The following is a 13,729-nucleotide window of genomic DNA, read 5'->3' on the forward strand; positions in this document are numbered from 1 at the left end:
CAGAAGGCCACCCATCACACATGGTTCTGATGGAAGAGTGGCGTGGGAGTACTCGTGTTAGATGTAACTATACATTTACATTATTATTTATTCCTTTTCTGTTTTACATGCACTAGAAGATTATTATCTGATGAAGGTAAGCAACCCCAAATTCAAGAAGATAACCTGGTTAAAGACTCCTCTTTCAAGATATTTACCCTGTCTTGGTTCACGACCCTAATGCTTTAGATGAAGGGACATTTACTTCCCTGTACAAATTTAGGAACATTTAGATATTATGATCACTTTAATAAAAGAATTAAGCCATAAAGATGATCTTTTTTGAGAATACGTTCAAGAGACCTAAATACAACTTTTTTCTTTGGTCAGAATACTGACATTCCCCTAATACAACTGAGTAAGTAAAAGCATTTTATCAGGCAATGGCAAAGTGACAGAACTAATAATCAAAATACTTGAACAGAAAAACACCTGACTAATGATTTAAATTACCTGAGTTTTCAAAACTTCAATCTGATAGAAGATGAGCCAGATTTTTCTCAGTTGGTAGGAGGAAACTCGGGCACCTCAGGAAGAACCATTTATGGTCACTGTGGCACTGAACAGTCCAGTATGCAACCTGCAAAGAGCCAACTCTCTAGCAGGACTTAACTTAGAAAAAGATTTCAGTTATTTAACCACTAAACCAGCTCTTTATTAATAAGTAAGAGACTCTTTCCCAAGAGAATTGGAGATTTAACAGCTACATTAAAAGCAAACTCCTCATCTATTTCAAGTGAATACTTTTGGACTGTGGGCTAGATTTGTCCACAGGTTTTCACTTCTGGTTTCCCATCCTCAGTTATGCAAAAATGAACTCACAGAGACAAATTCAAATATCTATTTTGAAAAGTATTTACTTAGTTTGAATAAATTAATTGCAAATAAAAATAGCTACAATATATAGCCTGAATAGAAATGACTAGAACAAATACAACACAGGACTTGATTTCCTTGCATTAGTCACAAAGCATGTGACAATCTAGAAAACTTCAAAATCAATGATATTTCTTTGAAAAAGGGGTAACAGCAGTTACTGATACATCACAACTAGTCAACTTATAATACAAGTTTCCTGACATGCATTTCCTGAGTGAACCCAAATGCTCATTTTTTAAAACAAGGAAATTTTGACAAGTTGAAGTAAAATAAAATAGTTCATGGCTTCTAAGTAACAGGTTTTGTTTTTTAAAAACCAAAAGAAAATTCAATAGGATAAATTAAAGCTATGCTACCACATATGAAAATTTGCTACAGTCAATTCAGTATTATACAACTTTTCAAACTAAAGGAAAACAAATCAAAAGATTAAAAAAAGATACTGTCTAATCTAAAGTATGCTGATTTCTACAAGTGTCACAAAGGGTTTGATGTAGTGCAACTGTCTATACTTTCCTTATGGTGTGTTAAGAAAAAAAAAAGGCTAGGGGGAGAAACGTTTTCTTGCTTTTGAAAGCAAAGAACTTTTTGGGATTAAGGAATAAACTGACCATGCAAGTATGTCCCTCCACTTGGCTGTCACTGGTGCTCATCTGCCAACCAAACATTTCCTTGAGTCACACTGTGGCAACTCTCCTTCTAGGATTCAAGCCCACAGTTAAGGCTGGTCTGTTAGATTAAAAAAGAAAAGAAGAAGAAGAAAAAGAGCACTGTCATTCAACCCTTTATATCTTTCTAAATTTCTTAACACTGGGATAAGGACAAATACAGAGGAGTTAATTAATTAAGCATTTCTTTTTCTAAAAGCAAATCAAGTCACTCTGCTTTCTGGTTAATTTATGCTTTTTCTCATGGGAATGATTTTTTTTTTTTCTAGAAACAGTGAACAGATGAACCACAGTTTATATCAAAAAAATAAACTTGCCAAATGTTGCTGATACTAAAAACAGATTAGTTATCCTGGGAGAAAAATAGATAATCTAGATTAAATTGCATATTCAAAGGAGCATATAAAATGTTTCTTAGCATTAAGTTTTTGTTATAGTACTACACTCAAGAGAAACATTAAGGAAAAAATCTTTCCCTGATCATCTTCAGTGTGGTTAAAAACAAACACCTCTTACACAATGGTAATTAATATGAATTTTACAAAGTATTCTAATTTACCAAATTTCATATTTAGATGGGGGTGGGGAGAGAGGCTCTCCTGTCCTTCTTTCTAACCTTGCAAATCCCTTGAGCTATGCTTGCTAAACTACCATTCACACCAAGAGTGTGAGACCATCATTACCATGCTACTCTATCAAGAACATTCTAAGATATTTTCCATAATAAAGATAAATAGAAAAAAAGTTAATATACATGTTGCTGTATTTTACAATGTTTGCAACAAACTGTAAACTAACATAGTTTGAACCAACAGTACCCTCAGTTATACAAAACAAATTTTCAACACCGAGGATGGGTGATTCAAAAACACTAAAATGAAGGCATCAAATTAGACTATGTCTTTTTCTCCTCAAAATATATTTTCAAAACTCAGAATTCAGAAGTCTGGTACTTTCGGAAATTCCTCTGCTTGAGTTTCTCAGATTTTTGCTCAGAAATTGCTACTATTTATTATAAATGTTTAAAAAAATTCTTCATCTTAATGCAAATGACCAGAGCAGAAAAACTGTGACATGGACAATAGGTTGGAAACCGCAAATCACTTAGCTTATAAATTTATAATGCAGTCCTGGAGGACAACTGTCTGTTAGTCTAGAGGTCCTTGGAAAATAAGTCTGATGTAGCCTTGTTCACCAGCCAACTGATGTGCACAAAAGGGACAGGCTGCATGAAAAGTATGAGTACCATGAGGAAGTGGGATCTGGGACCAATAGGCAGTTGTCTTTTCTGAACACACATGCCCACATGGGCTAAACGCATGGGTTGGAGGGCCGGCGTCCACATAAAATCCAGCTTCACATCCAAGCCACAGAGGGACATAGGGACCAACAGACCTACACATAGGACATTCACGATCTTTTCCATCACGTTCTTCTTTGTTTCCCCAGTTATGATAGCCATGCACATGGCCGCAGTTTAGATACACCCATGGTTGTTTTTCATCAACAACATCTTTCCTCTTCATACTAGGAAATGCTAGTGTGTTGAACCCTACAGGGCACTGAGGTCGCGCTGCATTGATTTCCTGTCTTAAAGCTTCTAAATGCTTCACTGTAGGAGTGTGGGAAAGGCCTTCTGCAGTACGCCACAGCAATGTTGCACCACAGAGGTCAATTAGTGAGCCATCTTGTAACTGATTGGTTTCAATTTCCACCTAGAGGAAACAAGAATCAAAAAACATTCACCGCAGTGTTTAGATTTTTACATAAGAGTTTTGGTCTACTCCTTACTCAAGAATTGAGATTTCCTCCTGTTGTTACTAAACATTTAAGGAACTCTTATGACAGTTATGAAAATATGTTTTAAATTCAAGGATAAAATATTGAGCAGTAACATTAACTCTTTTCAGCCTTATAGTAGAGATAATTTATGATTAAAACATCTGGCTAATAAGTAAGTTTAATATTTCCAATTTGGTAAGTATCTTGATCTAAGATATACAGATGTAAGTAGAAAATACAGAGAGTGCTGTTTAATTTGGGAAAGCTTAAGTTTTAAAATATATTAACATAATATAAAATACATTTTTAGAGAGTCCTAATTGAAACATTAAGATATTATCCTCCTGGCATAGTAGTTGACAGTCAGACTTAGTACTCTACATCAGCAAAAGATTTAGCCATTCTGAGGAATATGTAATGTATTCACTCCAACCCACCCTGTGAGTTTACTGTAGTTAAATAAGAAGCTACATCTCTGTACTTACCATTTTTCCTCTCTGCTGAGCTGACCTGGTTTCACGCAGGCTGAATACATTTCCACACACTGATATTTCTCTCCATATTCCAGGCTTGGAGTCTTCCGTGAACCCATTGCGTGGATGCATAACAAGAACGCCATTAGTGGTCAAGCCATCCATCTGTCCATCTGATGTCTTCCATTTGGCAGCCTTCTCCTAGTAGGAAAAATATCTAGCTTCCATTTATTTGTAATTGGGAAATAAAAGTGGCTATAACATAATGCCAACATTTAGGAAAGAAGCTTTTTACCCCAAGAAAGATGTTTTTTGATGAGTCAAATCCTGCAGCATAAATCCGTGCTGTAAAGGGGGGATTCCGTTCACATATGATTCTACAGGCAAATCTTGATATGGTGCTTTGCACTGACTGTGTATCAGAATTACTTTGACTTCCAGGAACTGTGTCAGTTACCACAAAATCAATGGGACTTTCAGTCGACCGACCAATCTAAGGAAAAAAGAAATATCTATAAACCTATTCAAAGGAACACAGTGGAAAATCCATTCAAGAAAGGCACAATGAGGTGAAATCATTAAGCCTGTGACATTTCTAAAGCTCAAACTTATACTTAACTCTGGGGCATCTATACCCTTGAAAATCAATCTGTCAGATTTCCTCTGATGTAGTAATCACTTAGAGCATAGAATTAAGTAGGAACTTATGACTCAGAACACATGAAACCCTCAGGGAATGAAGAGTTTGGAGTGACTGAGATTTCTAGGTGGCAGCAGATTTTAATTTTAACCCCTTTGGACAGAAACATGTCTACCATGTATTACTCTAGTTTCCTTAACAGAATACAGTGAACATAAAAGTAAATCTTTTATGAGGACTCCAGGGCATTACACTATGAATATCACTGATTTTAAGCTAAAATGCAGTGATGTCAGCTGTTATAAAGGTGTACTTACATTAAAGGCATACACAACCCTGCTTTGAGGTCTTATGTATATTTCAAAGATTTTCTTGTGTCTTTTCTATCAGACTGTCAGCTATCATTTCCTGCTGTTGGGCATATTTGTCTCTAGCAGCATACCCCTCCTCTAACCAGTTACTCTATTCTGCTATGGGCTGAGAAATCAAATAACCAAACTTCAAAGAATAGTATCTCAAAAGGTTCATGGTGAATGCCTAAGGAATTCTCGAGGGAGCAGGGAAAAGGAATTTCAGTGCATTCGCTTTGTGGCATTTATCTTATATGCCTAGATGCCCTTTTTGTTTTCTTCTTGGTTGTTGGCCATATTTCAGAGACAAGGTACCCAGAAAGAAGTTCTGGTGTGTGAGGTGTCAGTGAATCAAAAATACCTTCAGAGGTACTAGATGGTAAATAAATTAACTTCATTTTGAAAGATCAAAGTTGAAAAGAAAAAAGGAAAACAGTGTACTAGATGACAAAAGTGACAAGTGTCACAGAGTTTTAAATGCTTAGGAATCAGTTTATTAATGTATTTGTTATAAAGTAATACCATAAAATTTAAAGAATGTGGTTACTGAGAAAAAATACTGACCCTCTTAAAAAATGATGACACTTAAAAGTCATTCTTTGCATAGTTGAGCCTTAAGAATTCCTTGTATGAGCACACTTTTAAGTAAAACTCTTCAGTGTTTTTAACCTATCATCAAGTATAAAGTCTTTATTTAGTTTGGATAGTTTTAGGGGGAAATTGTTTGGCTAACAAATGTAACATTGGATGTGCCTTCTCCATTTTTAAGAATATGATATCCAAAGAAAATGGTCTCAGACTTTGGAACTAAAAATTATTTCCACTATTCTAAAAAAATTCAGCATTCCATTAAAAAAGTTGGGGGTGGGGTGGGAACAGTGACTTTAAATAAATATTTTGTTATTGACTACAGCAAAGACACCTCTGGGCTTTTTTACCTTCAGTTAATCTTGTAAAATAAAGAAACATTGAAAAGCCACTGGGACAATAATTTTAAGAGCAACACTATCACATACTTATGTCCTATTTAAGTTTGTTTCAAAAAAGCCCAAGGCTTTACAAAACCCAATATTAAGGGAGAAGGTATCATGAATATCATGAATTTTGCTTACATCGTTGGGTTTGGCTATTCTGTCATCTATTAATGTATAAAAACATCAGCACTGGATTGGTACAAAAAATGAGAGAAATAAAAACTTTTACTGCTCCAGTAGCTTTGACCAAATATGTGCTGAGAAACAAGTTTGACTTCACATATATGATATGAATAGTTAGAGACTGCCTGTTCTTTTAGTTGCCTAGAGAGGAAGGTGAGAAGTAATAGCAAAAAAATTCATAAATCTGTGCGAAATATCTCTTGATTCCTTTTTCTGATAATAATAGCTAACAGAGTTGTTATTATACTAGTACTATTAATAGCTAAGTGTTTACCAGGTACCTGGCACAGCTCTGAGTACTTTTTAGATACTAACACATTTAAGCCTCCTAATAGTCATCTGAGGGAAGCTCTAATATCTGCACTTTACAGGAGGAAACTGAGGCAGAGAGTGACTAAGTAATGTTCACCAGGAATTCTGATTCCAGAACCCGTCTCTTAACCACACTACATGGATGTCTAGATATGGGGTTTAGAAATCAATATGTATGCTAATAAAATACATCATTAAAACATGTATTTTAAGCTGACCACAGCATAAGTTATTTACAACGGGGTTTTAACTTTTTTGCATTTTAAGAAAAAAAAAATTCAGATGTTCTAACCTGAAACATATCAGTGTTGCTGTCATGAGTATATTCAACCACCACTGTCTGGGCCCGAGATAAAGTGTATGATATGCTATGCTGGTCCTTGTTGCTTATTGCCTAAGAAAGAAAAGATTAATAAGCAAAAATCAGCAGGCAGGTCAATCAAATCAGATAATCTCTTCATTAAAAAAAGAAACATAATTTATTACATATGTAATGTATTTTCCCTCTGAAATTTAGGGTAGAGATTAATAACTCTTGCATAACCTCAACTGTGACAGTGGGTTCTCAAGGTGAGTGGGATGTAGAATAATACAGGCAGACCTCATTTTGTGCTTCGCTTTTTTACGCTTTGCAGATACTGCATTTTTTACAAATTGAAGGTCTGTGGCAATTGCATTGTCAGATGATGCTTAGTAGTTTTTAGTAATAATGTATTTTTAAAATAAAGAACGCACACTGCTTTTTAGACATAATGTCATTATTACACACCTGGCAACAACATAGTATAAACACAACTTTTATATGCATTGGGAAACCAAAAAATTCATCATGACTTGCTTTATTGTGGTGTTCTGGAACTGAACCTGCAATATCTGAGGTATACCTGTACTTTGAAGCAATTATAGAGTAAGAATGTAAGTTTATTGTTTAAAAACAGTATCAAATCTGAGTCTCCCTTTTAAGTGTTTCAAATTATAAGATAATCAAAACCAAATCCCAGGTAGGAACTGAAATCAGTGGTCAGTACTGCTCTGATAAGGAGAAAATACAAAAATCTTGCAAGTTAAGAGGAATCTTATTTTTTTAAAGTAACTCAAAGAGATATAAAGTTAACAAATAAGCAGAGTTATCTGGTTTTCCTAACCATTCTGGAATCTATAGATGACAAATACTTGCTATATGCTGAGCTAGACACAGAGAAATTCATAGAATGACTAAATATTACCAAAGGAAATTTAATAGGATATAATGGGTATAGGATATAATGCCTATGACTGTACTTCTGACTTATTCCGAACTAAAAACATTGCTACAAAGAACTTTTCAGTTTTATTTTCAGGCATTTTCTATATATATTTGGTGTATACACACACACACACACACACACACACACACACACGCACGCACACACACACACACAAAAATAATATTGGGGAGGGACGAGGAACCTGCACAAAGGAAGTGGAAATAAGTTGCATAAAAGTAAAACAGATACAAAGGCACAAAAGAATGATTATATGCAGCAAAGAGGCTAAATGAAAAAAATTTTCTTAATTAAAATTTTGACATTATAAAATTTTACTTGGTTTCAATTTGTAGTTTATCTGTAATTGCTAAAGCCCTAAAATAATAGTTTTAAGATCATTAAGATTGTGAAACTTCCGGTGGGGAGGATATAGCTCAAGTGGTAGAGCACATGCTTAGCATGCACAAGGTCCTGGATTCAATCCCCAGTACTTCCTCTAAAAATAAATAAATAAACCTAATTACCTTCCTCCAACAAACAAAGTAAAAAAAAAAAGATTGTGAAACTTTCCAATATACAAAGAGGATAAACAAACACTCGGGTACTAACTACCCAACTTTATCAAAGCTTACTAATGCCATTTTGGTTTAATTTTTTCAAAGAAATTAAACTACAGAAATAATGGAGGCTGCTGACCTGTCCTTCCCTACTGCCCCCTCTCCAGAGGTATCCATCCTCAAGAGTGCAGTGGAGGTCTTTTCCATGCATGTGCTTAACATGATTTATTACACATTTGTGTGTTCACAAACATTACAAAATAGTTTTAAAGGTTTAAAAATGTATAATTACTTTAACTCAGTATTAAGCAGCTGACTTTTCAAGGAAATACTCACTCAGTATTTTGGAAGTTAATTCTTAATCGCTAAAGGGATTTAAAAACACAGGTTTTTTTGTGTACTTTGGGATTGTAATCTCCCCCTGCCACTAGCTGGTTTTTTTTAAGCTATTAGACCCTACTCTTAGATCGAGAATAAGAAATTATGTCAAGTTAAGTTCTCCCTAGACTGGAAGGCAGGTTTAACCACTCATCCCAGATGACTGCCAGACTAAACAATTAGTTTTCTTCATGACCTCATTACTGCATTCCTCCAAAATTGAAAGAGTCACTCTTTGATCCCTAAGATTCTTGTTGCCTAGTAAAGATGAAAAGGAGCCAACAATGAAAACATTAGGAGGATGACAGTAAAACTAAGAAGAAAAGTACAGAATTGGATATTATAGAAGTAAACATTAGAACAGATATATTTTCCCTGTTAGTGGTTCTCAATCTGAGGTAATATTAGCTGTGTAAGGGCACTTGGAAATACGTAGGTGCATTTTTTGGGCTGACACAATGATTTGAGGGCTTAAATAGCATTCAGTGGGTGGGGACTAAGAATGTTAAATATCCTACAACATGTAGGACAGTCCTGCATGAAGAACTGGCACATCCCAAATGCCAAAGCACTTCTGTGGGGAAACACTGGAAAGCATCTCCTTAGACTGGATCAATAAGCCCTTCACTTCCACTGCCTGCTTATTATTAGCACATCCCTTCTCTGCAAAGGAACAGAAAGAAACACCTAAAAGAAACTGTCCTTCTTCTACACTCACTGGCTCTCAAATAGTAAAAGAGGAGATCTACTGAAGGCATGCGGTGTCTTGTTTAGACACCACACTGGATATAACACAGTGTCAAAAATCCATCTGACTTCAGGACTGGAGCTATGAACTAAAACAACATACGCCAATTTCTGTTTCTTGTTTATTTAACTTAGAAAGATATATTTGAAATGGTGGAGTATTAATGCATATTCTGGGGCTGCTAAGCTAAAGATATAGATGCTTTCAGAAGTCAAAGAATGCTTTGTAATTTTTGTTCGCTCATAGAAGTATCAAATTCAGCTGTGTTATAAAATCAGAAGTAGAGGAATTCACAGGAAACAGAGAGATCTGAAATTTCCCCTTATTTTCTACCACTCTGGGAAAAGTCCAAATGTCCTGAAATGCTGGCCCAGCTTCTGGAGATTCTGGTTGGGAAATAAAAGGGGGCTAGAAGCATGAAATAGGCCAGGAGATTGAAAAGTTATATTATAGACAATTGGGTATTTGCTTTCATAGCTTTGATTCAATCTGATAATTACTGAGGTCTACTTTGTTCAAGGAACCATGCTAAAAGGTATGAGGGTCATAAAACAAACAATAAAAACAAAGAGGATCCATAGAATCTTTGACAAAGATTCTTAGTTTAAAAATTACCTCATCCAAACATGCTTCTAGTATCTGAATACATATATTATGCACCACACTCCTTGCCCAGCCCAGGCAGGGCCCTCTAGTAATAGTGGGAACACTCTACTTCTCAGGGCAGACAGCTGCACAATTGTAAATACTAGATAAAGTCCCAGCCCTACCCCACTCCCACTTTTTTTTAATAGGAAAAGGAAATGTTTCCTTCTAATTTCCACCCACTTATCCCAGTCTGTCACAGAAAAAAAAGTCCAGTGCCCTTCCAGATAGCAGCTCTTCAAACGTCACGTCTCCAAAGCATCTTCTCCCATCCAAACAAAAGGAAACTTCTGGTATAGAACATGAAGGGAATGCTAGAGAATATAAACAACATGTACCAGTCTTTCAATTTCTCCAAGTTAATTTAGTTTAGCTTTTTATTTACCTTTGCAGCCTGAGGAGTACAAGCAATATGCACAGTGCTGGGCTTCACCCCATTTGCCTTAGGTCTTTTAAACAAAGCAAACCTACTTTTCCTCCTTCCTCTATCGCCGTTTGGGAGAGACCCATTATACCTGATGGAAGGAAAAAAAAGTTTAGGTGATCTCTTTTAAGAACCATACAATTCTAAAACAAATGGTTTACTTTGTCTTAGAGCATCCATCCCCAGTTAATTATCTAATAGCACATTATAAATACCTTGAATTAACTTTAAGCAATTGCTGATCCCTAGACCAGTTGCCTAAGTGTGAAACAAAATGAGATTCTTCCTGGTCACATTCAGTATCACAGAGAAGTACCTTTGGGTTACACATACCTTTGAATTATCTACGTTTTCCTTCCCTCTTTTAGTCAAGATAATCAAGAGCTGATTAATGGCATATCTGACTTCTTATGACTCATTCTATTTTCTTTTAAAGGTGAGTGTTTGCATGTGCTAATACAACCTTTAAAAGTATGTATGAATTGTTTAAAACAGAATCTCCTTTAATTATGAACCAAACACTTTATAAATAGCTGAACTTTGGAAGAGGAATTTTTAGACTTGTTTGTTAAGTCTCAGCTACTCACAAGTACACATTCACATTATGCTCGCAAAACCTGTCCAACTGAGCTGTAACTAACTAGTAGTTAAACATACTTTTGTTGATCTTATGACCATTTCTCCATGATAACGCATATATACCTTAAAGGTAAGCAAGTAAGCAAGGACCAAACTAAGAGGGAAAAAGTTCAAAACAAAACATTTGGGAGTTTACTATGTATTAGGCACTAACTCTATATTATCTCCCCAGTTTCTCTTACATTTTTATCTGAAACAATGGACACACATTCTTACTTAAACAAAAGTTTGTACCAACCTGACTCTAAAACCTATTGTCGTGTCTAGAGCTCCTTTTTTTTTAGGCAGGAGAGAAACAGTTGGGTGAAAGTAAATTTCACAATCAAGTTTCTGAGATCTCTTAGTCAACAGACTAACACTGTGTCTTAATTTTGACAGTTGTGGCAAGTTTAGAATGAATGAACTGAAATAACGGAATCATCTATTCCTCAATCAACTTTTGAAGCAAACAAGCAGCAAGGTCCTGGGCTTCAGAATCATCACATCATGATGTCTATACAACTGTTTTCCTCAAGTACAGGACCATAAGCACAAAGCAACAACTATTTCAGAGGGCAGAGGAACGAACAAACACTAACACCTACATGAAATGACCTAAGCAGGGAGGGAGGGATTTTTGGTAAAGTCAGCTGAGGAAAATTTCTCTGAAAGATGGGATAGGGAAGACAGATGGACTGGCTATGTGACTTCAGACAAATACATTTTTCACTTCACTTCTAGGGATGAAGGTGAGTGAGGCAAAGTTTATGCAGAATTTGAGTATTTATAAAGATGATATAAAAATGAGAATTAAAAGACTTTCTTGATTTGGTAATATTTCTCTGTAGCTTTAAATCCTCTTTGGAAACAGGCAGGATATAAATTCTAAAAAAAAAGTAGTTTTAACCTAGATGTTCAAGTTACCATATATTATTCAATTTTATGCTTATCAGATGGGGAGACCTTACCCTAAGACAATGAGTTCACCATATTTTACTGGTGCTTTGGATGGATGATTTTCTTGATCAGGAGAAAACATGAGCTTGGCTGTTTTTCTCAAATCTCTGTTCACTGGTCAGGAGCCTTGGGACACCTTTTGCATTATTTCCTAGAGGGAAAAAGTTCTCATTAATAATATGAACAATGAATTTCAGTTTAAATAAAGATGTTCCTTTCTAGCAGTTCTCGTGAGTACAATATTATGTAAAGTATCACATAATATATAAAGTGTGTGACATTTCCCCCAATAATGGTTATATATTTGATACATCTGTTTAAACAGATTAAAAATGTAAATCTGGGGACTTCTAGTTCCAGGAAGATGAAGTAGACATACTTTCTCCTATAATTTCTGCTAACTACAACTAAAAACCGTGGACATTATATTAAAAAAATAAGAAGACTCTGAAAAATAGAGAGAAGGCAGACCAGTTAGAGACCTCAGGGCTCAAGGAAGGACTCAGTGGTGAGTTATCTGGGCTTTCTTTTTGCCTGTATATCCCGGCCTTGGAGCTTAAGAATCCAGCAACCTGGAAATGCCAACTGGCAGAGATAAAAAACAAACACACCCAACAATGCCTGCTCTCTCTAGTCAAAGGAACAAAAAAAGGGCACCCTTGGCAAGATAGAAAACTTTTGACACTAACTGCTTTACTGCAGCTTAACAACACAGAAAAACATGGTAACTCTACCACTACCCACGGCAGCAAGAGCTGAATGGGGAGCCCAGACTTCTACCTCATGAGGCCATAATGAGGAGGCCTGACCTCCCCTGGCCCCCGCCCTTGTTATAGGTAGTGTCAGAGCTGGCCAAGTAGAGAGCCAGGACTTCTACCCAGTTGGCTGGTAGTGTGACCCCCTCTGTCTGAGTGGTATCAGTGGAGACCCCTGGAGCCTGGACTTCTATCCTGACTCGGCAGTGATCTCCGACCCTCACGTGTCAATGGAGGCTGAGTAGGGAACCCGGACTTCCATGTCTACCTGGCAGTAATGAGGAGGCTCCCCATATTCCCCTGACAGAGTTATGTCTGGAAAAGCCCATGAAAACAGAAGGTTTGGATAACATCCAGAGTGTCAGAATATAATACAAAAAAAGTCCAGGTTTCAAAAGAAAACCATTTATTGTATCATGAACTAGAAAGAATTAAAACAATGCAAAAATGCTAATCAATAGATGCCACAACTGAGATGACAGAGATTTGAGAATTATCTAACAAAGATTTTAAACCACTTATGATCAAAATTCTTCAATAATCAATTACAAATATGTCTGGGACAAAGTCTCTGCAAAGAAACAGAAGATACAAAAGAGCTCACTGGATGTGCTCAACACCAGAATGAAAGGGATGCAGTAAAGAATCAATGAACTGGATGATAGAAAGTGCCCAATCTGAACAACAGAGAGAAAACAGACTGGAAAAAAAAAAAACAAAACAAAACCCAAAAACAGAGCCTGATGGATCTGTGGGGCTACAGGAAAAGATCTAACATTTGTACCACTGGAGCCCATGATGAAAGAATAAAGAGTTAAGCTGAAAGAGTACTCAAAGAAATCATGGCTGAGACTCACCAAATTTGGAAAGAGAAACAAAACCACTGATTCAGGAAGCTGAACAAACTCCACACAGGATAAAACTAAAAAAAATTGATGACAAGATGCATCATAATTAAACTTTAGGAAACTAAAGGCAAAGAAATTATCTTGAAAGCAGTCAGAGAGAAACTACACCTTTCCTGCAGGGGAAAAACAATTAGAATGACAGTGGATTTCTCACCAGAAACTACAGAAGCCAGAAGAAAGTGGCATGTTTTT

General features: G+C 36.0%; 1 protein-coding gene across 3 annotated transcripts in view; it reads right to left on the minus strand.

Moving 5' to 3' along the window:
* Nucleotides 1–672: 672 nt before the first annotated feature.
* PELI1 (pellino E3 ubiquitin protein ligase 1) overlaps nt 673–13,729 on the minus strand; it is a 134,407-nt gene continuing 121,350 nt past the window's right edge. For 2 of the 3 annotated variants that reach the window (XM_032497669.1, XM_032497670.1), the window contains 6 exons: nt 11,886–12,025; nt 10,261–10,390; nt 6,593–6,694; nt 4,137–4,334; nt 3,854–4,042; nt 673–3,301 (listed from right to left, as the gene is read on the minus strand). In XM_032497669.1, coding sequence (XP_032353560.1) covers nt 2,735–3,301; nt 3,854–4,042; nt 4,137–4,334; nt 6,593–6,694; nt 10,261–10,390; nt 11,886–11,956 — 1,257 coding nt within the window. In that variant the 5' untranslated portion in view covers nt 11,957–12,025 and the 3' untranslated portion in view covers nt 673–2,734. The remainder of the gene's footprint in view (nt 3,302–3,853; nt 4,043–4,136; nt 4,335–6,592; nt 6,695–10,260; nt 10,391–11,885; nt 12,026–13,729) is intronic. The other variant, XM_032497668.1, reaches the window with a different exon arrangement.

This window comes from Camelus ferus, chromosome 15, assembly GCF_009834535.1.
Source record: "Camelus ferus isolate YT-003-E chromosome 15, BCGSAC_Cfer_1.0, whole genome shotgun sequence".
Taxonomy (NCBI): Eukaryota; Metazoa; Chordata; class Mammalia; order Artiodactyla; family Camelidae; genus Camelus; species Camelus ferus.